The 27391-nt window shown below is 44.2% G+C and overlaps 1 protein-coding gene across 1 annotated transcript in view; it reads right to left on the bottom strand.

The window, feature by feature from the left end:
• Positions 1 to 27391, bottom strand: part of BAZ2A (bromodomain adjacent to zinc finger domain 2A) — a 205016-nt gene that overhangs the window by 61110 nt on the left and 116515 nt on the right. The window contains exons 17-21 of the mRNA XM_030196700.1: positions 26921 to 26995; positions 26155 to 26302; positions 19210 to 19272; positions 18638 to 18782; positions 12271 to 12899 (exon numbers count right to left, since the gene is read on the bottom strand). Of these exons, the coding sequence (XP_030052560.1) occupies positions 12271 to 12899; positions 18638 to 18782; positions 19210 to 19272; positions 26155 to 26302; positions 26921 to 26995 (1060 nt within the window). The remainder of the gene's footprint in view (positions 1 to 12270; positions 12900 to 18637; positions 18783 to 19209; positions 19273 to 26154; positions 26303 to 26920; positions 26996 to 27391) is intronic.

Below are 27391 nucleotides of genomic sequence, written 5' to 3'. Positions count from 1 at the left end.
CTTTGCAGTTTCACCTTCTCTGTATCCTTTTTTTTTTTCCTAACTGTCGGCTGTTCAAAAAATCGGCACTCAAGGATACAGAGGATACACCCCAGAGCCGACGGCAATGCTCCTCGCAGCAGAAGGAAAGAGAAGCGGGAGAGACCCAGCCACCCGGGAGTAACACCCTGGGGTAAACGTGGCCCCCACAGCCCATGGCACTGCCAAGAGTCAAATTATTATAATAACCCAAGCATTAGGACTCTACGGCACCACAGCATTCAAGTACACCTAAAAAGTGGAGAAAAAACCTCAGATGAACCACTCAGAAAACCACAGTTTTAAGGTGTAGGCTTGGCTCAGCATCACAGAGAAAAAATCTCCACTATACAAGGTGCACAAAATTACTTTTCAAATGTCAAAAAGAGTCATAAACACAGGGTTAGGATCATAGGAGAAACATTTATCAAACAATGTCCTGGTTTAAGCACATAGATATTCAACACTCAATCTTCACTTCCATTGATCACAAGCTAACCAGCGTGTCCATAGATTCCAGAAACCCAACAGGGATTTCCCATTTCGCAGGAGCTGTGTCAGGGGTAACACAGGGAATAATAATCCTGTGTCATAGCCACTATATGTCTAACACCAGTGGGTAACCGACAAAAAAAACACACCAAACTCTTCAGTTAAATATCTTCTGGCACCGCCTCACACTACACAGAACAACCAATATACGCTACCCAACTCAAGTGACGTCACTGTAGCCACCTTCAGAAGAAGGCGGACCATTCAACCCGAACGTTTAAACAATCAGGTTCCACAGAATTGAAAAAGAATATCCACTTCTGTTCTGCTTGATGTAAAAGGCGGCCAAAATCACCACGTCACTGGGACTGCTACACTTGTTCCAAAACTATACATTGCAACTCATCAAACTGATGCTTAAAGCGTTCACAGTGTATCACCAGGGGGGGCTTCTCATTTACAGGTTCTAAGCCAAGAGCAATTTTCTATCAATCTGTTTTCAGAGCTCTAGTAGTCTGTCCGATGTATACCAAATCACAGGGGCATTGAATCAAACATATAACCCCTGCCGACTCACAGTTTACATAAGATCTCAACATGCATTTCTTACCAGATCTAGAATGAAAGAATTCCTTCTTCTCCAACATAATCTGACATACAGAGCAGTGCCCACATTTCACGTTGCCCAATACTATCTTTAGCTCTCTTCAGTGTCCAAACATCATTAGGGCTTAGCAGATCACCCAAATTACATCCCCTTTGATAGGAGAACAAAAGGTGAACTTGCTCAAAAACAGGGTGCACTTTCAATAGTTCAAAAAGCCTTTTGATCGCATGACTAATTCTAGTCTATTTGCATTATATTTCATCATAAAAGGTAGAATCTCATCTTGTTCTAATTTATTTGAGCTTCAGTGAATTTTTTGTCATTGCCAAGAGTCAGCTAAAACCAAAGATTTGTTTTCTTAGTACCCACAAATTAAATTAGCAATGTTCCAGCAGATTAAAAAAAACAAACAAAAAAAAAAAACAAGTACCCTGGGGTCTCCTCAGCATGTACAGGCTGCATGTCCACAATCTGCTGGATATTGAGAACATATTGGCTGGCTAGGAACTATACAGTGCTCTTTTTCAGGTTCAAAATCAAGTGTTCTCCGTCTCCATATGCTGGTAAACATGCATAACCCCAAGCATCTGAACTGGTCTGGAGTACCACTATGGAAATCAGTGGGTAGGCAGGAACAAGTGATTTAACAGGGCAAGAGGTTCTCCTGGCTGGTTAAATGGCTTTGAATATTAACAAAGAGAAGGTAAAGGGGAGATAAACAGGGAGGAAGGTTGGAGATATCCCCTAAGCTCCCAGACCTATAAAAACAATTTTGAGCTAAAGATTAACCCCCTGCTCTACTGGGTTCCAGTTCTTCAACTGGTCCAGGATCAAATTAAAGTACCTAGTCCAAGTACCTAGTCCAGAAGCAGCACAGTCCGTCTCACCATACGCTGGAAACAGAGAAATACTGTGCATTCTATGGCTGCACAGTATCCTTAGGGGGGCAAATCACACAGAACTACTTTGTTTCTCTGTCTCTATCTGCTGGTCAACAGACATAACCCACATAAGAGTTATTTATTTATTTATTTATTACATTTGTATCCCGCGCTTTCCCACTTAAAGCAGGTTCAATGCGGCTTACATAGTAATAGGGAATACAGAATATGGTAGAGAGAGTAAAAATTAAGTATAACCGAGTAGTAGAATAGATAAGTAGATAAAGATAGGTAGTGGAGAAGGGATTAAGGTGGGAGATATAGACTGGGTCAATGTAGTTGTTGAGTAGATGGGTTCATTAATTTGGGTCACTTGGATAGGCTTGCTTGAATAAATGGGTTTTTATTGCTTTCTGGAAGGGTAGATGGTCACGGATTGATTGGATAGGTCTGGGGAGGGCATTCCAGAGTTGGCTTCCGAAGAAGGAGAAATTGGATCCATAATATGTTTTGTACTTGAGTCCTTTACAGCTGGGGTAGTGCAGGTTAAGGTAATTTCGCGAAGATTCAGCCATACTGGGACAGACTAAAGGTCCATCAAACCCAGTATTCTGTTTTCAACAGTGGCCAATCCAGGTCACAAGTACCTGGTATGTCTCAGAACAGTAAAGCGAAGTTACTTACCTGTAGCAGGTATTCTCCATGGACAGCAGGTCATATATTCTCACACATGGGTAATGCGGTCCCATGTTGCCCAGTCCGGAGCTTGTAACAAGCTTTTAAAAACAGAGTCTTCTAGAGTGCGAGCAGCGTTCCACTGCACATGTGAGAGTGCCCTCCAGGACGCCGCTCAAATGCGAAAGCATCAGTATAATACTTAAGCATAAAAGAAAAAAGGATACTCCTAGGCGAGGTGGAAGGGTCTGTGAGAATATATGGCTTGCTGTCCTAGGAGAATATCTGATACAGGTAAGTATCTTCACTTTATCCAAGGACAAGCAGGCCAATATTCTCACATGTGGGGAATCCCTAGCTACCAGGCTCACTGGAACCAAAAATCAATGATGAATTGCACTTTGCAAAGGTGAGGTTCAAACATAGGAATCAGAAATAAATGCAAGACGTCAGAAGTGCAGCCTGGGACAGAATTAAAAATGGGCCAAGGCAGGTGGAGTTGGATCCCAGAACCTCCCAAAACTCAAATGAAGTTATTCCTAAGGATGCAAACCGACTGTTATGTCGGTCAAGAAGCAGAAGGCATGCTACTTGAATCAAATGAGAAGAGAATCTGTAGAATGAAAACTACATAGTAAGCCTGCAAATTCTCGGAAGGAAGCTAACAGCTGAGTTAGGGCTCGAGCACTGCGATCAACAAGAGGATCCACCTGGATAACACAGCTGAGTGAAAGAAAAGGAAAGTGAATAGAAATTGTGGGTTCTAGATTGCAACTAAATAAAAGGTTGGCCAACGAACACTTGCAGTGCAAAGGATGCAGCACACGCACACCAGAGCAGAAGATCATGATAATTACCACTGCAAAGAAAAGACCAACAAAAGCTGATACAAGGACTCTGTTTGTGGGAAATCCAGTGGAGTGCAACAGAAAAGAAAAAATAGAACTGTTACTAGGTTCAAAATGGAGTGACCCAGCAATCTGAAGTAAGATACACCAAACCAGAACTCAAGAAGCAAAATCTTGAGAGAGAACAGTGAAACAGGCAGCTGACAACACCCGCCTCTGCAGCAGACAAGGACCACTCAGGGAGAAAGGAGATGGAACTCGAGTCTCCATAATACACACGAAAGCGTGAGTGTGGAAATAAGAAACAACCCACTTTGAAGCGAAAAGTAGAGCGAATAGAAAAAAGGATGCCTACATGAGGAAAAAGAGCACAGGGTATAGCGAGATGAGCCCCCACCGAGTCGGGCTCAAATGACATTCAGAAAGATGTAGAAGGTATCGAAATAGTACCTGTGCAGGCAAAAAGAATATCTCGTGTCAGCCGGTATACCGAATGGCAAACAGCCTCCAGCAGAAAAAGGAACACCTTGTAAGACAAGCACACCATGTGGACAACAGCAGAAGAGCTCACAAGAAGTCATGTAAAACCGTGAACAGCCAAGATGTAGAGTTCATGAACCAGAAGACAGAATGAACAAAAACTCCTCAAGCTGTGTGATGAGGGTCAGGGACACCTAAAGCCCCAAGATTCTCAGTAAGAGAACTGAAGATGAAGAGAAAAACAAATCCAGCGAGCCAGGAAGAACTAAAGAGAAAACCGTCGACGGAGGCACCAAGCCCGTATCCTCGGCTGTGGTTTCGCTAGATAGTAGATAGGGACAGTGGGAATCACATTCTTCCATTCATGCACGTCACTAGTGAGATGACGCGGCAGTTGGCCATCTTAAGAGAATCATAAGAACTCCTGCCATCAACCTGCTGCTGTAAGAGTGAAAAAATATGGATAAAATGACCAAACTCCTAAGGAGAGGAGGGCAGTTACAGAGGACTAGTGTAGACTAGGGTCCTGAAGCAGGACTGAGGAATGGCAAGATGAAAGATCAAGAGATGTAAGAATGGCCAAGCGGCAAATAGCAAAAAAACCAGCACAGAGTTGAAAGATCTCATAGATAAAACCGATGTGAAGAGGCCTCCATGAATGGGTTCAGTGCTGCACAGAGGGCCGAAGGAGTAACCTATAAGAAGCAGGGAACATTGGATGAATCTCAAGGGGAGGGCCCCTTTAAACATCCGGATTGTTCCCTGCCTTAGAGTGTGCAACTTGCTGGCCACCTGCAGGCTGAGAACAAAGGCCCAAGTGCCGTTCAAGAGAAAAGTAGTAAGCAGACGAAGAACATAGTACAAGCTAAGTTATCATGATTTTTATTATAAGATGAACTTTCCTAACTGAATACCTACTCCATTCTGTCTCCTCTACCTTACTATGCATTTCTTTTTTTCCAGAACTGGTAATCACCACTACGGAACTATGTAAGCCACATTGAGCCTGCAAATAGGTGGGAAAATGTGGGATACAAATGTTATAAATAAATAAATAGTGATCAGTAGGCCTGGTAGTTCCGAAATTTGGAAAGGAGAGCTGAACCGTAACTGACCTTGAACATTGAGCAGGGAGTACCGGAAAGGAATTATAATAAAGGGAAAACCAGCAGAAACAGTGGTAGTTGAATCCCTACTGTTAGGTGTTCTGGCCTAGGTCAGAGGTAACATCTCTATCCATTACACTATTGCTAAAAATTAGAAGACATGCACCGCTACTACTAAGATAGGAAGCAAGAAGGCGTGGGAGCACACGGATCATATTGTACAGCGGTATAGGGTCCCAATAACACTCAGGAAACTAGAATCCAGTAGGCAACTCGGCTATAAATGGAAGAATGAGAGTGTCACTCATGGAAATAAAAACTTGCTAGCAACTACCGAGGAGTGGCCAGTAGACTAACTGGAAAAGCGCAACAAGAGTGATCGCTCTCCTGACACTGAAAACACCAAGGCTGGTGGGGGGGAGATGCAGTGCCACAGAAATGCATCCCAAATGGACCTCTGAGCATCATACATGAGCAAGCTCTCCACTAGCCAAATGGCCAGAAAGGAAAATATGTTGCCTTCACAAATAGCACAGGAACGCAAAGTGGACAGGTACACACATGATGAAAAGGTAGAGGTAAGATCCTGGAATCACAGGTCTGCAAGGTGCTTGCTGCACTGAGATCCGAAGAAAGGTGCTCTCAATGGTAATTTACCAGCTAGGGCCTTGCCCCCCAAAAAAGCAGTTTCCCTTCAACTGATTGGGCCTCCGTGATGGCACTGGTCCAGCAGTCTAGCTCTCCAGAGATAGCGACAAGTTTGTCCCTCGCCATGGCTGAAGAGATAGCCAGGTTAAGGTACACGCCAAGGACAAGAACAAAAGTGCTGGAGTTGAGCCTAGCGAGATGTGGAAGAAATGGTGTACTCATTCCACCGCAACCGGAGGGAGTGCTGCCTAAATTGTCGACAAAAACCTCTGAGATAAAGAGGGAGGTGTGTCTTTGAAAAAGTCAGCCACCGTTGTCAATGTGCCCTAGGACAGTGTGAACTCCCTAGCATGGGTACCCATTCGTCCACTGTAGAACTGTCAAGGGAAATTAAAGACAGGAAGCCATAAGGGTGAGTGTAGCCTCTCACTGGTAGCTGAGACCCAGTAAGACACAGGACAAGGTGTCACTAGACCCAAATAAAAATACACCTGGTAGTGTCCGGCCAACTTGCAAAGTGGATGATCGATTTCAGAGGGGAGAGAGAAGTTGGTAACCTAGGGTGACACATATTAGGCCAAAGAAGAATACACTCATGAAGAACCGGTATGGCTGAAGACTGAAGGGCAGCCAGCGAAATGAAGCTAAGTTGGTAGCATGGCCAACTGGGGGTGGGGGGGGGGGGGGGTAAACAGCCAAATCGCTATAACCTCTAGCTTGCATATCCAACCACCATGGAGCAAGAAGGCTACTGGCTGACAAATCCAGGGAAGCCAAGAAGAGATACAAAGATTCTCTCTCCTTGGGGGGGGGGGAGGAGTAGCGACAGACAGGGCCTCCAAATCTTTTCAGAAACATCAGGGAGAGGTGAAGGAGGGGGTAGATCCCAGTTCCCCAGAAAGAGATGCAAAGTCCAGGAGGCCAAATTGAGTTCCGGATCAAACCTCTACACAAGGGAGTAGGATGGCAGCTGCCATAACTTCTGCAGATGGATGGAGGTGAGAAGGTCAGATGGCATGCCTCAGGATGTCTGCTCAGAAGAACATCAGAGATTTTGCACGGTGTTAGACAGGAACTGTCCTAAGGGGACTGAGACCAAAGAGGCGTCGACAGAGACCAGAGCTCCAATAAGGACGTCAAGGTAGTATTCCAGTCCCGGTCGACCATCAGTGCTGGTGCTGCATGCAACAACACCGACACCGCAGGTCGCACTCGATGGACTGACTCAAGAGGCATGGTGGGCACAAGCACACACGACGTTGATGCCTTTGACAGGAACAAACAAAAAAATCCCAGAGTGTCGATGCAGACGCCGAGACTGTCGATCAACGTGGCAATCGATGCTGGTGCCGCATGCAACAGCAGAGCCGCAGGTCTTATCCGAGGCACATGCACTGACTGAAGAAACATGGCAGGAGCACGCACCCGCACCCGCAATGTCGATGCCTTTGAGAGAAACAAACGACAAGCCCCAGAGTGTCAACGCAGACGCCGAGACAAGCTGCAACAGCAGTAGGGCTACAGGCTGAGGACAAAACTGTTAAAAGGAGGAGCATGGCACATGCAAGCACCACGAACACTCGTGCACTATGCAGAAATCAGATGCACCCCTTAGGTAAAGCCCCGACGGGGCTATGTGGAGAAGCATTGCTGACGCAAGTACCCTGAATACCAATGCACTCTGAAGGACTTCGGACCCTCAGCTTCTTCCACTTAGATGTTGAGCCATCGACAGGGCATCGAGATCTGATACAGTGCCTGGGAGACACTGGCACTTGACACCCAAAGAGCTGGTATCAATGACAATCTATGTTGCCGATCTTGGCCTATTTGTCCTCAGAGAAAACAGATTTTATGCTGCTTATCCTAGAAGTAAGCAGTGGATTTTCCCAACTCCATCTTAATAATGGCTTATGGACTCTTCTTTTAGAAAATTATCCAAACCTTTTTTAAACCCTGCTAACAGCTTTTAACACATTCTCTAACAATGAATTCCAGAGTTTAATTACAAGTTAGGTAAAGAAATATTTCCTCTGGTTTCTTTTAAATTTACTACTTAGTAGATTCATTGCATGTCCCCTAGTTCTAGTATTTTTGTAAGAGTAAACAAGCAATTTACCTCTACCTGTTCCACTCCAAGCAGGCACCGAAACTCAAAGCAAATCGGGTTTGCAACGTTTCATTTAGACTGGTTTTAGCCAGTCTAAATGAAATGTTTTGCTCTGTGCAATGTACAGAGGCTTTTGGCTACTGATTAACCGTGCATGGAAGCAGTGACCGAAAGTTCCATGGTGATGAGCTCGCTTGTATTAAAACAAGCTCATTAGCTATTCTGTGCAATGAACAAAAAACTGGCCCACGGAAAACAGGGAAAAAACAGCAGCTCCGGAGTTGTCGCTGAAGTTCTCGTGCTACTTTCCTGTCAGTGCCTGAGCGCTGATTGGCTCAGGCAATGACAGGAAAGTCTGCTATCGCAGTCCCTCCCCAACCTTTACAAAAACCCCTGTGGTCCGGTGGACCCCCCCATACCTGAAAGTTTCCCAGGGGGTACGGAGAACTGCACACCCCACCTCCCCAAACTTGAAAATTTCCCAGGGCGTCTGGTGGACCTCCCTCCATCCAAAAAATACTCTAGTGGTCAAGCGGGCCCACTAACCCCCCCCCCCCTAATTTAACACTAGGCCCTGGTGGTCTAGTGCAATCCCACCCCACCCCCTCATATCTGTAGTCAGAGACAGGAGGGAGATATACTCCTTCCTGACTCTGGGCCTGCCTGCTGCAAAATGACGGTGCCCCATCCAGGAGGGACTAAGTACCATCTAAGGAAAATGGGTGCATAAGGATGCACTGAGCAGAGGCAGGGTGCCACCATTTTGCAGAAGGCGGGCCCAGAGGCAGGAGGGAGTAGACCCCCCCTCCTGTCTCCCACTACAGATATGAGGGGGGAGGTCGGAGGGGGAGCAGTGAGCCCACTGGATCAGCAGGGTAGTTTTTGGAGGTGGGGGAGGTTAGGGGGTCCACAAGAGCACCTAGGAAGCTGTCATTTTTTTTGGGGGGGGGGGGAGGGAGAGCGGATGCACAAAAGCTATCTGGCAGAACAATGGGATACATGTTCAGCGCATGTGCTAGGTATCCAAGTCGGCGCGACCGATGCACGAAGGTATTTCTGTGCATCTCATTTGCATGCCATCTCCTTTGTGCATCGGTCGCTGTTTGTGACTTGGTAAGTTCTTCCGCGGTTGCCATACTTAATGGCAACCTTTGTGCGTCGGCCCATCAGTATTTTGTAGACCTCTATCATATCTCCTCTCAGCCATCTCTTCTCCAAGCTGAAGAGCCCTAGCCTCTTTAGCCTTTCCTCATAGGGAAGTCGTCCCATCCCCTTTATCATTTTCATCGCCCTTCTCTGTACCTTTTCTAATTCCGCTATATCTTTTTTTGAGATCCGGTGACCAGAATTGCACACAGTATTTGAGCTGCACATGCTCCAAAAGCAAGTGTAACTTTGTATTATGGACCTGCAGAAATGGGCACAAATACAGGTAGTTTATAAGGTATACACTTTTGGGTGTCTCCTTTTAAGCACCTGGTAGAAGCCTATTCTATAAGGGAACGTAGAAGCCTGGATTTCATTAGAGAATACTAATTTAACTTGGTATCAGTGCTCCTACAATTCAGGAACTTGCACTTACACCAGCCAGCAAGCTGTTCTACGCGTGAGCACCTAAATGTGGCAAACTTACAGTATTCTGTTAAGCTACGTGTTGTTGGTAGCCCCGCTGATGTTGCTGCCCATGCTTCACCCATAGGTACACTCCCTTGCTAGACAGCATGCTTGCATATACAGGTTTAAGTGCTCACCTGTGTGCATATATGCTAGTATTCTAAACATTTACATGTGCAATGGGTGCATAAATGTTAGCAGCTGGCTTATAGACTTGCCCTTTTTAGTGCTGATTCCACATCTGCCCCACCCATTCTCCACCCCCAATATGCCTACAAATCTCTCACACAGAAGTAGGAACTATGTTATCCTAGTGCCTAATTTTATATGAGCACTAGTAAAAAAGGCCCGTTTCTGACACAAATGAAACGGGCGCTAGCAAGGTTTTCCTCGGAGTGTGTGTGTTTGGGAGAGTGTATGTGAGAGTGAGTGTTTGAGAGTCAAGAGTGAAAGTGTGAGTCCAATCCATGCTCCTCTGTCACCTGGCCCCTCCATTCATCCCTATCCAGCAATTCCGCTGTCTCCCTGAGGCCTGCCCTGCAATCCATATGCATCCATGGCCATCTGTCCCCTCCATTCATCCCTATCCAGCAATTCCCCTCTCCCTGAGTCCTGCCCTTCCAATCCATGCCCATCCATGCTCCTTTGTCACCTGGCCCCTCCATTTTTCCCTATCCAGCATTTCCCCTCTCTGCCTGAGGCCTGCCCTGCAATCCATATCCATCCATGGCCATGTGTCCCCTCCATTCATCCCTATCCAGCAATTCCCCTCTCCCTGAGTCCTGCCCTTCCAATCCATGCTCCTCTTTCACCTGGCCCCTCCATTCATCCCTATCCAGCAATTCCCCTCTCTGCCTGAGGCCTGCCCTGCAATCCATATGCATCCATGCCCATCTGTGCCCTCCATTCATCCCTATCCAGCAATTCCCCTCTCCCTGAGTCCTGCCCTTCCAATCCATGCCCATCCATGCTCATCTGTCACCTCGCCCCTCCATTTTTCCCTATCCAGCATTTCCCCTCTCTGCCTGAGGCCTGCCCTGCAATCCATATGCATCCATGCCCATCTGTCCCCTCCATTCATCCCTATTCAGCAATTCCCGTCTCCCTGAGTCCTGCCCTTCCAATCCATGCCCATCCATGCTCATCTGTCACCTGGCCCCTCCATTTTTCCCTATCCAGCAATTGCCCTGTCTCCGTGAGGCCTGCCCTGCAATCCATATCCATCCATGCCCATCTGTCCCCTCTATTCATCCCTATCCAGCAATTTCCCTCTCTCCCTGAGTCCTGCCCTCCCAATCCATGCCCATCCATGCTCCTCTGTCCCCTGCCCCCTCCATTCATCCCTTTCCAGCAATTGCCCTCTCTCCCTGAGCCCTGCCCTCCCAATCCATGCTCCTCTGTCCCCTGCCGCCTCCATTCATCGTTTTCCAGCAAGTCCCCTGTCTCCCTTCCATGACCCCCCCTTGCATCCATGCTCCTCTCTCTCCCATGTCCCACTCCCAGCCTGGGCCGCCCTCTTCTCCCCCACCCCCCCCCCCTTCGCATCCATGGTATCGTTTCTCCCTTGCCCTCCCGCTCCCATTGTTTTTCTTTTGTGGCCACCCTCTTCGCTCCCCCCAACATGTTTTTTTTTTTTTTTTCTTGTTTTTAAATGTACCTCCGTGGCGGTTCCGGCAGCGAAGCGTCAGGGAAGGAGGCGGTGCTCCCGACGTCTAGGTTTCCCTTCGCTGTGTTCCGCCTTCTTTTGACGTCATCCTTGACGTCAGAAGAAGGCGGAACACAGCGAAGGGAAGGCTAGACGTTGAGAGCGCCGCCTCCTTCCCTGACGCTTCGCTGCCGAGCGTTGCGATTGGTTGAGTGTCATTGCTCCGCCCTCGACGTCATCACGTTTGACGCGTGGGCGGGGCAGACACAATGCGATCTCACCCCCTTCACTTTTGGCTAAAAGAGGCTTCATTCGAACGTTGGAGGTGCGTTTTATATAGAGAGATATGTGCTGGAGCAATTTTATAAGTGCCTAGCTGAGCATGTACAACACAGTTGTGCATGCTCAAGTCACTTATTTCCTTTATTGTATTTCATACTCCACCTTCCTCAAAAAATTGCAATAAGGTGAATTATATAGTACTAACATTACAGAAATCAATTTAAAACAATTCTAAAATACAATATTACATAACAGCTAAAAAATTACACCTATTTAAAATATAGGCTTCCATTTCTTCCTGAATTTTAAATTATTTGGCTGCTCCCTAATCTCCAAATAAAAGTCATTCTTAAACTGAGGGCCCACATTATCTAAAAGTCTGTTTTCTAGTCATTTTCAATCTAATCGCTGCAGGTGAAGGCAACTTTAATACAAATTGTCTGAGATAACTGAAGTAACCTTGCCTGTTTATAAAGCCATCAAAACTTCTGCTAACAACTGCAGTAAACCTGTATAATAAAATTTGTATACCAAACGTAATAAATTTAATTCTTATCTCAACTGGCCACTACTGAAATTGTATCAACCAAGCTCACCTATAAAATTATAAAATTACACCCAAAATGTCAGTGATAAAACATGCATCGCTATAAAAGTTGAGCTGTTGATACAAGTCTGGCATATTGCCAGTAAAAAAACCAAAAAAACAAACAGCAGCAGCAACAAAAACAAACTAAAAACCTATTTTCATGCATTGGCAATCCTGTTTTTAACTGTCCCAGTGTTCCAAACATTGTAGTTCCTAGGGAGACCTTAAAATGTTTTACCTCTTAGGAAGCTGCCGAGTAGAGAGTTTTTTTTTACCTGTCTCACTGCAGGAACTGGGGCTGCAGACCTGGCACATGGAAGTTTGTAAGACTGAGGCACTGCCCTTGGGATGGGGGAATCTTCCTGGGAGGTAGAAACAAGTGAGGGGGACAGAGTGAAGGGGTCACAGGGTGTCCGGGGAAGCAATTTAAACCATTGGCCCTGCTTCTCCGCTGTATCTCTGGTAGATTCAGTGTTAGTGCTACTGTTTTCCAAAATGTCCAAGGGAGGCGATGAAAGCTCCTCAGGAGTCAAGAAATTAGGGTTAGGCTTTCTGGGGCTGTTTTCAGGAGTGAGAACTGCACTGGGTATGAAACAATTCTGTGTCTGGCTTAGCCATGATAAGAACGCTGACTGGCTGAGGTCATGCTGGCTCTGGTTTGTAAGGAATATGCCATTGGGAGGCTCGGCTTCAAGTTCCACCTTGGTCAATCGCCTCTGCTTAGTTCTCTCCTTTTCCTCTGGAGCAGGCACAGCTTTCCTAGGTCGGCCACGGGATCTGGCAGGGAAGCAGCTTCTGGCACCACTGATGGGTTCCTCCATTCGCTCAGCTTTCAAAGGTGGGCTGTCAGGGAGCAAAGATTTCAGATCTTCCATCTTCTCTGAGGCAGCATTCTCGGGAAGAACTAAAAAGAGACAATCAGCCATTAACAGCAGCAGTATTCTATGCCCACAGGCATTAGCATTTGTAGTATGGGCTAGGAATATTGCAAATGAGCAAAAATTCAATGGCAACCATAAAATCTGAACTGCCTGCCAACATTTTTTGCAGCTGTCTGTTAAATGGCTGCTCTCATTGAAAGGTTATAAACCACATTAGCTCTCTCCTGCTAGCAGACCAGCACAGAGCAACCAGCATGGAGTCCAAAATATGGTTTCAGAACTCAAAATAATAATCTTCCATTATGGCTTAGAGAATTTCCTTATTTTATGTTTCGTAAAGCTTTGAAAGCCTTTTTACGTACTAAGTTTTCTGTATAATTTTATGTTGATTACTATATTTGTACTGTCCTTCAGGTGTTGAGGCCTTCTTTTATTATTGGGATCTGCTTAGAAATTTGCAGAATTAAAATTATTGGAATATAAGATTCTAAATAGAATACAAAATAGCCCTTTACTGTTATACAGATTAAGACATTCACGGGTGTGTAGTAAAAACACAAAACTATGCATGACACCACATCACCATCCTACAAAAACGGGCTCTGAGCCACAACTCAAACTAGGTAACCTCAAAACAAAATTCCAGCCTTCCTCCCTTAAGTTAACTGGATCACAACTTTATTTCAAGTGAGCTTCACACTGTATTAAGTATAGGCTATAGGCTTTGAAGTCTATAGAGCAGAGGTGTCAATGTTTAATGTTTCGTGTACATTATGAAGTAATCTGACTAGGATTAGATGGAATAGCAATAAATAAATAAATTTCAATGTTGAGCCACACTGGAAAAAAATGAACTACATGACAGCCAGGGAGGGAGGGAGGGAGGTCCCTCTAGTGTGCTGCCCTTTGTGATGGGAAGCACATTTGCACATTAAAGTGAAATTTAAAACCTACCTGTTAATTTCCTTTCCTTGAGTCCTGCCAGACCAGTCCAGACAAGTGAATTATGGGGGTCTTTTACTAAAGATTAGCTCAAGTTATGTGCAACAGGGCCCATTTTATTCGTATGGGCCCTGGTGCAAATAACTTGAGCTAACCTTTAGTAAAAGACCACCTATGTTTCCCTGCCAGTAGACAGAGACACAGAAAAAATTCAGAGCTGACTTCGCTCCCTTTTTAGAGGGTTGGAACTGCTTTTTGCTTTTCAGTAAACCCATGTAAAAACTTAAGAACCCAAGATGAAAAATATATCAGAGACAACAACAAATTGTTCTGTTTGAGCTACCTAAACAGTCAAAACCAAATCTGTCAAAGCAATGGAGTGCATACATAGGGTTTTAAGCATGTACAATAAGCATACATTACTGAAACCAAGAAGATACTATTGATATTAACAGGCCCTCAATGTGAAACCAAAACAGGATGTATTGTAGAGTAGTGACAGAGTCAAAGTTAAGGAGGAACTATCGTATCCTAGTGACATATTATTTTGCAAGTGAAGCCAGAGTCTTGTAAGCAAATAATATACAGTTCAACATTTCAATTAGCAGCTATTGAATTCTGCTGAAATGGAACACAGCTATTAAAGAAATAGCTAATGAATAGCCATGAGAGACAGTTCTTCAAGCAAAGGCAGATTTGATTAAAAGAGATAGAATGACCTTTGTAAGGAAAGTAAAAGATAAACTATAATAAGTAAGAAAATTCAAGGGTAGGTTTCTGGACTGATCTGCTCGGACTAAACAAAAGAAAATTTTTAGGTAAGACTTAATTTTGTCCTTCCTTAGCATCCCACAGATCAGTCCAGAACTTGAGGGCTGTAGCAAAGCAGCTCACAAATAGGGTAGGTGACCATACCTGTAATTCAAGAAGCTTAACCAAAAGCATGGGAAGACTGTAACCAACAGAGTAAGAAAGGAGTAAAGGGTAAAGGCAACACCAGCTACACCAAGGGGTTGCCACCTTATAAACATTCAGTAGGAAGGCCTAGAATACTGAAAGGCATAGGAGTGACTGGAGATCATTCCTGCACCAACTAGCCACTAGACCACCAGTGTGGTATGGTAGGCTCGGGGGCGGGGGCAGACTACAGATAGGTATGGGAGTGGGCACGGTGGAGGGAGGGAATGTTTTGGTTAAAACTAAGCGGCAAATTTCGGCCGCATATTCAGTTTCCGTCAAAACCAAATAAAAACCCTGGTTTCGGTAACGCTCTGTGCTATGAGATTACAGAACCAAAGATTTAGAGAAGCTGAAGTCAGCCAGTACAGTAAAACTGAATAGATGGGACAATAAATGGCCCAAGTTCCACAATATTATGATCCTCAGACACAGCAGACACTGTGAAACTCAAAGACCCCATTTATAACATGAAGGAAGGCACAGTAATACCAAGGAGGTTAGATTGAGAACAGGAGACGGTACGAGGCTATCTATCCTATTATATGGGTTGAAGCCAGTAGGCGTAGCCACAAATATACCCAAAACAATAGCAAACACTATTGAAAGCAATAGTAAAAGATTATTAGAAATAAGGGACTGCCTATGCATGGTCCATCTACAAAAAGTCAAAAGCTGTTCCAGTTGGATAGGCAGTGCCTCAACAGTTGGAGGACAAAAGATTTTTTTTTAAATTTTACTTATTTGACAGCTTTGCAATTTATTTGCATTACCACTGGATCTGAAAAATATTCATGACCTCATCAACTTTCAAAAATCTTTAAAGACTTTCCTTTATAACAAGACTTACCATATCAATAATTGGAAATCCAATACACCACTAATTACCTGATAATCTGTCTGCCTTCTGATTTACTGAATTAATTATATCCATTTCCTTTATAACAAGACTTCCCATAATAATCAATAATAGGAATTCCAATACATCACCAATTACTTGATAATCTGTCTGCCTTCTGATTTATTGAATTGATTAGATACATTATGTTTCACTTGTTCTTTATGTAACCAATTGTTTATCTACTCTTGATTGGCGCTTGTTATGATATATTATTGTAAGCCACAATGAGTCTTCAAATAGGTGGGAAAATGTGGGATACAAATGCAACAAATAAATAAATAAATAAATTTGAGAGTGTCCCATATGTAGATAGAAATATAATGAAATCAAAATTGAATATCACTAAAACAGCTTCAAAAATTATCGTAGCTGGTGGAAACAGCTCAAATGAAGGCGTATTTTGTGCTCATTTTTCTACACTGTTCTATACAATACAGTAATACAATGTCAAATTTCGGAGAGGATATCCTGTTCACTGATAGGTTTATCTTAACTGTTGTTGTAATAACTAACTGAGAGTGCAGCCTGGAACAGAACAAAAATGGGTCTAGGGGGGGTGGAGTTGGATTCTAAACCCCAAACAGATTCTGCAGCACCGACTGCCCAAACCAACTGTTGCGTCGAGTGTCCTGCTGAAGGCAGTAGTGAGATGTGAATGTGTAGACTGATGACCACGTTGCAGCCTTGCAAATCTCTTCAATGGACGCTGACTTTAAGTGAGCCACTGACGCAGCCATGGCTCTAACATTATGAGCCGTGACATGGCCCTCTAGCGTAAGCCCAGCTTGGGCATAAGTGAAGGAAATGCAATCAGCTAGCCAACTGGAGTGGAGGAGTGGCCTAGTGGTTGGAGCACCAGTCTTGCAATCCCCAGAGGTGGCTGGTTCAAATCCCACTGCTACTCCCTGTGATCTTGGCCAAGTCACTTAACCCTCCATTGCCTCAGGTACAAACTTAGATTGTGAGCCCTCCTGGGACAGAGAAATATCCAGTGTACCTGAATGTAACTCACCGTGAACTACTACTGAAAAAGGTATGAGCAAAATCTAAATAAATAAATAAAATAAATTGGAGATAGTGCGTTTTCCGATGGAGACTCCCCTCCTGTTGAGATTGAAAGAAACAAACTGGGCGGACTGTCTAAAGGGCTTTGTCCGCTCCACATAAAAGGCCAATGCTCTCTTGCAGTCCAAGGTATGCAAACTGCTTTCGCCAGGGTGGGTATGAGGATGGGGAAAGAATGTTGGCAACACAATTGACTGGTTCAGATGGAACTCCGACAGCAACTTTGGCAGGAACTTAGGGTGCATGCGGAGGACTACTCTGTTCTGATGAAATTTGATATAAGGTGCATGTACTACCAAGGCCTGAAGCTCACTGACTTTACGAGCTGAAGTAACAGCCACCAAGAAAATTACCTTCCAGGTCAAGTACTTCAGATGGCAGGTATTCAGTGGCTCAAAAGCAGCTTTCATCAGCTGAGTAAGAACGCCGTTGAGATCCCATGACACTGGTGGAGGTTTGAAAGGGGGCTTTGACAAAAGCAAACCTATCATAAAGCGAACAACTAAAGGCTGTCCAGAGATAGGCTTACCCTCTACACGGCAATGAAAAGCACTAATCGCACTAAGGTGAACTCTTACGGAGTTGGCCTTGAGGCCAGACTCCAATAAGTGTAGAAGGTATTCAAGCAGGGTCTGTGCAGGACAAGAAAGGGGATCTAGGGCCTTGCTGTCACACCAGACGGCAAACTTCCTCCATTTGAAAGAGTAACACCTCTTCATGGAATCTTTTCTGGAAGCAAGCAAGACTCAGGAGACATCCTCTGAAAGACCCAAGGAGGCGAATTCTAAGCTCTCAACATCCAGGCTGTGAGAGCCAGAGACTGGAGGTTGGGATGTAGAAGCAACCCCTCATTCTGAGTGTTGGAAAACATTCCAATCTCCACAGTTCCTCGGAGGACAACTCCAGAAGAGGGAACCAAATATGAAGCGGCCAGAAGGGTGCAATCAGGATCATGGTTCCGCAATCTTGCTTGAGTTTCAGCAAAGTCTTCCCTACTAAAGGTATGGGAGGATACGCATACAGAAAGCCTGCCCCCCAATGCAAGAGAAAGGCACCTGACGCTAGTCTGTCGTGGACCTGAAGTCTGGAACAGAACTGAGGGACCTTGTGATTGATCTGAGTGGCAAAAAAATCCACCGAATGGGTGCCCCACGCTTGGAAGATCTTGCGGGCAACGCCCATGTTCAGTGACCACTCGTGAGGTTATCCTGCTCAACCTGTCGGCCAGACTGTTGTTTACGCCTGCCAGATAAGTAGCCTGGAGAAACATGCCGTGACGGTGCGCCCAAAGCCACATCTGAACGGCCTCCTGACACAGAGGGCAAGATCTGGTGCCCCCTGCTTGTTGGTGTAATACATGGCAACCTGATTGTCTGTCTGAATCAATATAATTTGGTTGGACAGTCGATCCCCTGAAAGCCTTTAGAGCATTCCAGATCGCTTGCAATTCCAGGAGATTGATTTGAAGACCTTTTTCCTGAAAGGACCAAGATAGGGGAGGAAAAGAGAAAACAGATATGCTCAACCTTCAGGGGATAGAAAAATGCTGGACTGGGGGAGGGGGGGAAGGTTCCCTGGCTGCAGATACAGACTAATTTTTTTTTTTTTGGGGGGGGGGGGGAGACCAGATAGTTCAGTGAGGTGGATTAAATAACTTTGAGGACTGGGAATGGCTCATGAACTGTATTGTTTGACACCCCTGCTATACAACATTAAACCATCAGAACAGTGTAAATGTAGCATGGTGGCTTGTACTTAAAAACTACAAAGATGTTCATTCATATAGTGCAAAGTTCTTCCCCATTCCCCCAGGGTTTAAAGGTATCTACCAACTCTGCATAGATCTCAATGTGCAAAGTCTACCAGTATCCCCTGTGCACTGAAAGACTTACACACCTGGTGAAGAGTCGGATCCCTCCACAAAGATCCCTCCCAGTCGAGGTAGGACCCAGTAGCGTCTCCGGAAACGATCTTGCCCCAGTATGACCGTGCGAAGAGCCTGTGAGGCATGCAGCAGCTTCTTCCGGAAGAAACTCTGCCGCTGGGGAAAGACAAGGAGGCTTAGGGAGGCAAGCTGAATGCATAGGGTGGGGGGGGGGAGGGGGGGAGCAGGAGCACTTTCCTTGATAGAATGAAAAGAAAGAAGCCAAGGTAATGAACTCTTACTGCAAGGCAGTATGAAGAACAGGGGTACAAAATGAATGCTAGCACTGTACTAATTAACAAGAGGAGTTCTACCTGAGTGAATGCTGCTTTTAGAAGGAACCTGGTTTGAGGCCTCACTCAAAGGTACCAGGAACAAAATGAAGTGTTTAAAGCCCTGAGTTATCACACTGCCATAAACAAATTATAGTTACTAATAAGCAGCATTTCCATGTGAAACTGTTTAAACCTCATAGCAAATTGTAGCTAAAGGAAGGAAGAATCTGGAACTATTTGCTGCCTGCACACCTGTAACTATTAGTTACCTTGGTCAGCTTTTCAATCTGCCTCTCCAGCTCCAGAATGCTGGCTGCAGAGGGGCTGCCACCCTAAGAAAGAGGAGGATATTTAAGCATAAAAGTGAATCATTATATTTAAAAACTCGAAATAAATCTTTTATTGTTTCAATGGGAAGACAGCATGGTCTTTTTCCACTGGCATTGTCTATGCTTGAAGAGTTCCCAACAGCCTAGTTTCTCCTCACTAGTGCCCAGAAGATTGAAAGCCCGGCGCTGTTCCAAACAGTGCTCTAAAAATAGTGCTGGAACACCGCATGGCTTTACTGCCCCTATGATCAGAGATATTAGCATGCAAATTTATGCTATTATCTCTGATCATAGGGTAGGCAGGCACAATCCTCCCACACTTGAACAGCATAGCCCTGATGGCCTAGTGCCCCCACTGAACCCCCACCCCAAGCCAATGACATGGGGGCTGGAGATCCAGGAGCCCTCCAGTCCCCCCTCCCCCCCCCCGACACAAGTTCAGAGGGTGCTGGAGATCCAGGGCTACTTGCGCTAAGAGCCCAGTTTAGAATGCATCTGTATGCTAGTTGTGTTCAGAGCCCACAAGGAGAAATTAGATCTTACCTGCTAATTTGCTTTCCTTTAGTCCCTCCGGACCGGACCAGGATTGGACTGTTGGGTTGTGCCCACCTACCAGCAGGTGGAGACTGAGAAAAAACTCTGACTCTAGAGAGCCAATAGGAGCCCTGGCCATGTGACCTTAGCCTCAGTATTTGAATAACAAAGCAGGAAAGAAAGAAAGAACTTCTGTGCCGTATGGAATCCTAGCAGCCACAAATTCCTCGGCAAAACCGAGTACTAGAGCTCACCAGCAACTCTCACCAGAGAAGTGGTATGGCCCATTTGTATTAGAGCTCACCAGCAACTCTCACCAGAGAAGTGGCATGGCCCATTCATATTAGAGCTCACCAGCAACTCTCACCAGAGAAGTAGTATGACTCAAGGTTTTATATATATTCCATCAACTGAGCTCACCAGCAACTCTCACCAGAGAAGTGGCATGGCCCATTCATATTAGAGCTCACCAGCAACTCTCACCAGAGAAGTGGCATGGCCCATTCATATTAGAGCTCACCAGCAACTCTCACCAGAGAAGTGGTATGACTCACTTAAGGTTTCATATATATTCCATCAACTGAGCTCACCAGCAACTCTCACCAGAGAAGTGGTATGACCCATTAAGGTTTTATATATATATATTCCAGCAACTGAGCTCACCAGCAACTCTCGGCAGAGAAGTGGTATGACATATTTAAGGCTTTATATATATTCCAGCAACTGAACTCACCAGCAACTCTCACCAGAGAAGTGGTATGACCCATTAAGGTTTTATATATATTCCAGCAACCGAGCTCACCAGCAACCACCAGAGAAGTGGTATGGACCACGCAAAATCTTTTTTTTTTTTTTTTTTTTTAAACATTCCACGTGTGGTAAAGGAACGAGTACACTTCCAAACTTAATAAAAGAATCTAAAGAGTTGATAGAACACGGGAGGGGCCTGGTCCGGTCCGGAGGGACTAAAGGAAAGCAAATTAGCAGGTAAGATCTAATTTCTCCTTCCTTAGCATCCCTCCGGACCGGACCAGGATTGGACTGTTGGGAAGTACCAAAGCAGTAATCTTACGGGAGGGACAGACATTGAGAATGTGGTAGAGTCCCTGAAGACACCCAAACTAGGATTAATACGAAGCCAAAGCTTGACGATCCAAGAACCGCCAATAAACTAAATAGAATGACTACAAAGCAAAAAAGCTGAGGCTGAAAAGTCCAAGCGACGCTGAACATTGTCCCCTACCAAGTGGCCGCTATATATTGTCCCCTACCGCATCAGTGCAGCGCAAAGGACAGAGAGACTCGAGAAAAAACGACTGAAAGAAGGATGACAAAGGTAGAAGCAGAGCCGCCTGGAAACAAAAAATTGCAATGAAACTACCTCAGCTGAGAAAGTGGAAACCGAAATCCTGAAGTACAATACTCCAGATATTGTAGACTATTGCTGACCTAGCAACAGATTGGAAGTATGTCAAGCCTGTCAGTGAGAAAGTACCTGATCACTAGAAGCTAAATAGGTAAAAACAAGAATGCAGTTAAATAGTATGCAGAAGAAGAAGGTACCTAAATCCTTGCTGCAAACTAGACTGAAGGTCCAAATAAACTGACAGCCGCTGCAGTTACCCAACATGAAAAAAAAAAAACATATCTCAGAGCGCAATTCAACTGAGAGAGAAAGAATCATCTGTAGCTGTTGCCTCTGCAAGCCAATCACCTGAGACTCTTGTCGTAGACCCCAATTAGTGAAAACGGGAATAAATCAACAGTAGACACTTGTTAGTACCTTTCATCTGTTAGAAACATATAGAAGTCCATAAAACACTACACAGTTCCAGGAACAACATGTATAGAATGTTTGTACGTTTAGGAATCTAGCCAGGTGCTCATGGTCTGGATTGGCCGTGGACAGAAAGGTGGGCTCAATAGGACCTTTGAGCTTTTCCCAGTGTGGAATTACATATGTACTTATGTAGTAGAACTATAAATATACATATATATTTTCACAGATGCAGCCATCAAAAAACTGGTCACTGTGTATATGCTCCCGGCACACCTGCAGGAAGAATGCTCAATCTCAACCACCAGACCACTAGTGAGAATACAGAGGCCAACTGAGCGGAGGGATTCCATCAGAGATAAATATCTGGATAGGAGAGGGCATCTATCTCTGCCGCTGACAAGTCTTTTTAGCAAGAGAGTAAGCGAGGCACATGGAAGGTCAGAGCGAAAAGAAATAGTTGTAGAACTGGGACCTCCCCTTAAGGTACTATCCACTGAGAACTCTTTTTTTTTTTTTTTTTTTCTTCAATGGTCACAAAATTGACAGAGTGAAAAGCTGCCCAAAAAAGACTACCGAGACTCCAAAGCGAATGAAGAAAAAATTCCTTCTTGGGAGCTAGAAAGTAAAATTTTACTCTGCAAAATAGAGCAAGGTAATGGCCGAAGGCCCAAGAACATCCAGAGAAAACAGAAAGTGGGACGCTTGTAGAGAAGACAAAAACAGTCTGCGCCAACTTGACTAAACAAAGAGAGAAAAAATAGAAACATGCTATGAAATCTAATGAGATCACACGAGAGCTCAAAAGAGAGCTCAAATGAGAGACCTGGCTACATGCACCCCATAACCTAGGGTGTGCCTGAAATGCACCACCTGTTGCTTGACCTGACAACTCTGCCAATAAGACTGTCTGTAATGAACCAGACATCTATGGAAAGGATGAAACGACGAGACGTAGTTTCATGAGCGCCGCTGCTACTATGACCATAACTTAAGAAAAAAGTGCGCGGAGCCGACGCGAGACCGAAGAGCAGGGCAAGAAAACTGGTAATGAGGACCTTATCATCCTCGTATCACGGACATTACTCCTCCTATACTGAGCTGTACTAAGATGTACCGACCCACATCCATAAGAAATGAATGTGGTACTTGCAACCTGGATTGACCACAACTGAGAACAGGATGCTGGGGTTAATGGACTCTTAGACTTTCCCCGTATGACCATACTCATATACTAATAGCAAAAATGCACAGGAAGTGAAAGAATCCCCTTCCAATTGAAAGGAAGGTCTGGAATGAGGACATATAGAATGAAAATGAAAGGATCACCATATGTTGAGCGTGGACTGAGACACACTGGCCTTTAATTTTACCGGATCTCCCCAAACCTCGTATCATGTCATGTCTCCTTCCTCACTGAGATGTACAGAGATGAACAGATGCACACTCACAAGAATGAATGTGGTATTTGCAATCTGGATTGACCCCATCTGAAAACAGGATGGGGACTCTTGGCCTTTCCCATTATGGCAACACTTATGCCCTTATGGCAAAAAATGCACAGAAAATGAGTGAATCTCCTTCCAAGAGAAAAAAACTCTGGAGAGAGGAAGAATAAAATGAAAATGAAAAGGAATAGACCTGGAAAATACCTATTACGGAAAAGGTGGTGAATTTGTGCCACAGGAGACAAGACTGTACCTGACGTCAAGAAAGCCTGAAACAAGACCCTAAAATCTGTAAGGAAGAGAAAGGGATAGCAGATGTTATGGATGGTCATACTGGACAAAACCAGAATGTTTACCATGTGCCCAGGCTGAATAGATAGAGGAAACAAAAATACAAGTAGATGGCATGAGGACCTCCCACTATCCTTAAGTGGGAGAAAATGCAAATTGACCTGATAACTTTACTCCCTAAGTGGACATATATCTTGTAAGTCCTAGAAGAAAACTAAGATAACACATGAGAAACTCCAAGACAGTTGGAAAGTAGAGAAGATGTGAATAAAACATGCCTTCTAAGGCATCTGAGAAAACTGGGTGTTCGGTAGACAGGACTGAGTCTCCTAGAATATGAGAACCATCTGAACCATGTAGCCTATGCAACTGTCATCTGCTATGCCAAAGAGAACGCATAGCCATGAAAGAAAATTGCTGAAAGGAAGTAAGACCGTATGTCCAGAATTGTAAAGTACGCAACAATTGAGTATCAGACAATGTATTTCATTGCACATGGCATCTGAACCATATAGCCTACGCTCTAGAGAACGTTTGTTAAGATCTTAAAACACTGTATAAGAACATAGCCACGGAGGAAAATTTCCTGAAAGGAATTAAGATCTTATGTCCAGCATTGTAAAGTACCAAACAATGGCACCTGAACCAGATAGCCTATGCCATAGAAAATGTTTGTTAAGTTCTTAAAACACTGTATAACATCATAGCCATGAAGGGAAATGCTTGAAAGGAGCTAAGATATTATGGCCAGATTTGTAAAGTACTAATCAATTGACTATTAGACAATGTAGTCCTATTCACCAGGAAATGAGAAAGACACAGAGTGACACACACTGGACCTCCATAAAAAATGCGCTAGACAATAGCAAAGACCTTTCCTCCAAACATCACACACAAGGGAAAGGAATAGGAAATTGGTTATTTTGGAGCTGAGATATAATTTAATTCGCCCCATTGTCTAAAACAGAGAATTCCCGACTGAGCTGCACTTTGAAATCGGAGTCTTGCCAAGAACAAAGAAATCGCCAACTGAGCTGCACTTTAATTCACAACATTGCTAGCAACCAAAAAGTCCCCGACGGAGAAAAAACAGAGGGAAAAACAAAATGAGCGCCATTCGCATCGTAACATTTCGTTTTTTTTTTTTTTGTTTTGTTTTTTTTTTTTAATAGCTTGAAAAATACATGTAAAAATTAATTGCGGGGAAAATATACTACCAATTGCCCCAACTACCGGAGAAACAATATCTCCTTTCCATTGCACAAACAGCCAAACACAGTAAAAGCAGAAAAACGCTGCCGCATCAATGGAAATTGCAGCTGCAAGCAAAACAATGGCGGCCAAGCGCGCCAAAATGAGAAGAATAAAGTTCGGGGGAGAAAACCACTGACCAGACCGACGAAGAAGCAGGAAATCCGTGCCGCTGAAAAACAGATAACCTCCGATGTCGCACAAAACATGGTTTAGCCTCTGGCCCGACAGGAACCGTCAATACAGCTCCCAAGCTATACAGACCTGTCCAAGAGCGAGCACGCGCTTAACAGTTCGTGCCTCTTCTTTTTTTTTTTTTTTTTTACAACTACCGCCGCTAACAACGCCGGATAGCAGAGGAAAAATAATGAAGATAACAAAAAACCACCGATTAAAGTCACAGACGCTGACTTTTCATTTTTTTTTTTTTTTTTTTTTTTTTAATAGCTCCGCCAGAAAAGAAAATAAAGACTCTTCAAACAGAATAAGACAGAAGAGCTACCTGCTCGTTATAAGCCTGGGGAAATCAAAAACTACTTCCTTTAAATTCCTTTCATTTGAATTAATTCTTTTAATTTTCTTTTACTTGATTTAATTCTTTAAAAACAGCTGCCTATTAAAAGTGGCTGCCTCTCCCAAAGACGGTACACCTTTCCAGAGAAAGGGACGGCCCTTCCCTGCTAAGCCAGGGAGATGGGGAGGAAGGGGGGTGGACTCGAGACACCCGAGTTTAACACCCCAGAGGCTGTCAAAGAAAGAAAAGAAACCCTGTCAAGCCTCTAATTACGATTCCAGGCACAGAAGAAGTATTATAAATATATCTGTAATATCTTATAGTGAAAAAGAGAGAGAGAGACTAATGGGCTCACTTCCTACCTGCTGAGAGACTGAGAAAATACTGAGGCTAAGGTCACATGGCCAGGGCTCCTATTGGCTCTCTAGAGTCAGAGTTTTTTCTCAGTCTCCACCTGCTGGTAGGTGGGCACAACCCAACAGTCCAATCCTGGTCCGGTCCGGAGGGATGCTAAGGAAGAACGTTGTTTCACACGCTCGGGGACTCTGATCATGGGGGCGGGAGCAAACGCAGGCGTTAGTATGGCGCTAATAGCCTCTTGTGCCTTTGTTTGCTTCTGATCATCGGCCCATAGGTTCTTTGAAGGAAAACATTTATCCACCTGTTAAACAATTGTGACCATCTCTAGGAAAACAGAAAACAAAAAGTGAGGTTTTAATGCATTCTATTAGAGCAAACAATTTGCAATACAAGTCTAAACCCCATCCTTTCATGTAAAAAAATTAAAAAGGTACAGAAGTTCAAACATAAAACTGCTTTTGGACCTATGATGTGAAAATCAGCCACTCTCAACATTATAGATCCACAGCTTTAGACATGTTTTCCCTGAAAGGGTCACAGTTTTCTTGAAGAAAGGATTAATATGCCAAAAGATGAACATTCCCTATGCTGATACATAATCGTAACTGCCCCAACTCCATATCGCTTTTGAGTTTTGACTGCACAAATGGTCAGTCGTGAAACAAGCCCTCGGTCAACCTATAGTATACTAGTTCACTGCTCCTTCACACCTCCTCATCCTTGCGGGATTTTCGCCCCTCATCCACTGGCTCCATGCTGGCATCTTCCAACATATGTGAACTGTACTGCAGCTGCCCTTCCTCCAGACCTAATTCTGACTCTGGGCACCCTGTTTTCTTTGCTAGGGCAAACTTCAACCTGTAGAGGAGGATACAAAGGGGGTAATTTTAAAAGCCATTTCTGTGGATAAAACTATGGTTTACATGCAAAAATATTTTTTTCTAATTTTGTCCAAAGAACATGCACTTATGCTTATGAGGTTTTTCTGACCTGAACAGAGGCAGGGCTAGAGCAGGTTTGGACTTAAGCACAATACTTTACATAAAATACACAACACTTTACACAAAATAAAAAGGGAAATTTGTGTATGCCAAAGAGGTGTGTATGTGCACGTGTATTTTGATGGGGTATTTTTCAGACGGGAACATACGTGTATACTTTCCCATACAAAACTGGAGTAACTTAAGTTTATATCTGCCACACAAGTTAGGTGGTCTGTTAAAAACAAATTATCCTCAAAATGAAAAACACGATCAGGGATTGTGCTGGTAATGCAGGTAGCACCTGTAATATTGCAACTGTGCAGCCTCTGTATAGATCCAACTTCTTGAATACATATGGACACAGTACTATTGTCACTGGTAGGTGAATGGTTCACAACTGTACCCCAAATAGAGCAGGTTTTAACTGGGATTCATGACTGTACAGTCATGCTAGTGCTGGAATCCAAGCATTCTGTCTGCTGCGGTCCACTACCTGCGCAATTTCCCCTCGATGATCCATTTGCTCTTCCTGTAATTGGACATGTTCTCCAGAGTCCTATCAATTTCACTGCAATGCAGAAAATGAGTGTTGTTAAGAGGATGAAAAATGGAACTGGCAAAATGCACAGAAAATCCTGCTGCTTTCTGGGATCCTGCCAGATACTTGTAACCTGGATTGGCCACTGCAGGAAACAGAATACTGGGCTACAGGGACCAATATGGCAATTCTTATTGTGTTGTATAAAGAAATTAGATCTTACCTGATAATTTTACTTCTATTAGTCCTTCCCACTATTCCTGGAATAACTGTTTCCATTAACAAGCAGGTGGAGACAAAGAACTGAAAACCGAGCAGAGACATCTCTCCTCTCTCTTGGTATCTAGTCCAGCTCCTCAGTATTTACACAGACAAGCAATAAGGAGATACTCAGAATAAACACAACAATCTTAAACAAATCACTAA

This window comes from Microcaecilia unicolor, chromosome 3 (genome assembly GCF_901765095.1).
Source record: "Microcaecilia unicolor chromosome 3, aMicUni1.1, whole genome shotgun sequence".
Classification (NCBI taxonomy): Eukaryota; Metazoa; Chordata; class Amphibia; order Gymnophiona; family Siphonopidae; genus Microcaecilia; species Microcaecilia unicolor.
Note: the sequence above shows the minus strand (reverse complement) of the source record. Positions and strands in the feature narration are given on the sequence as shown.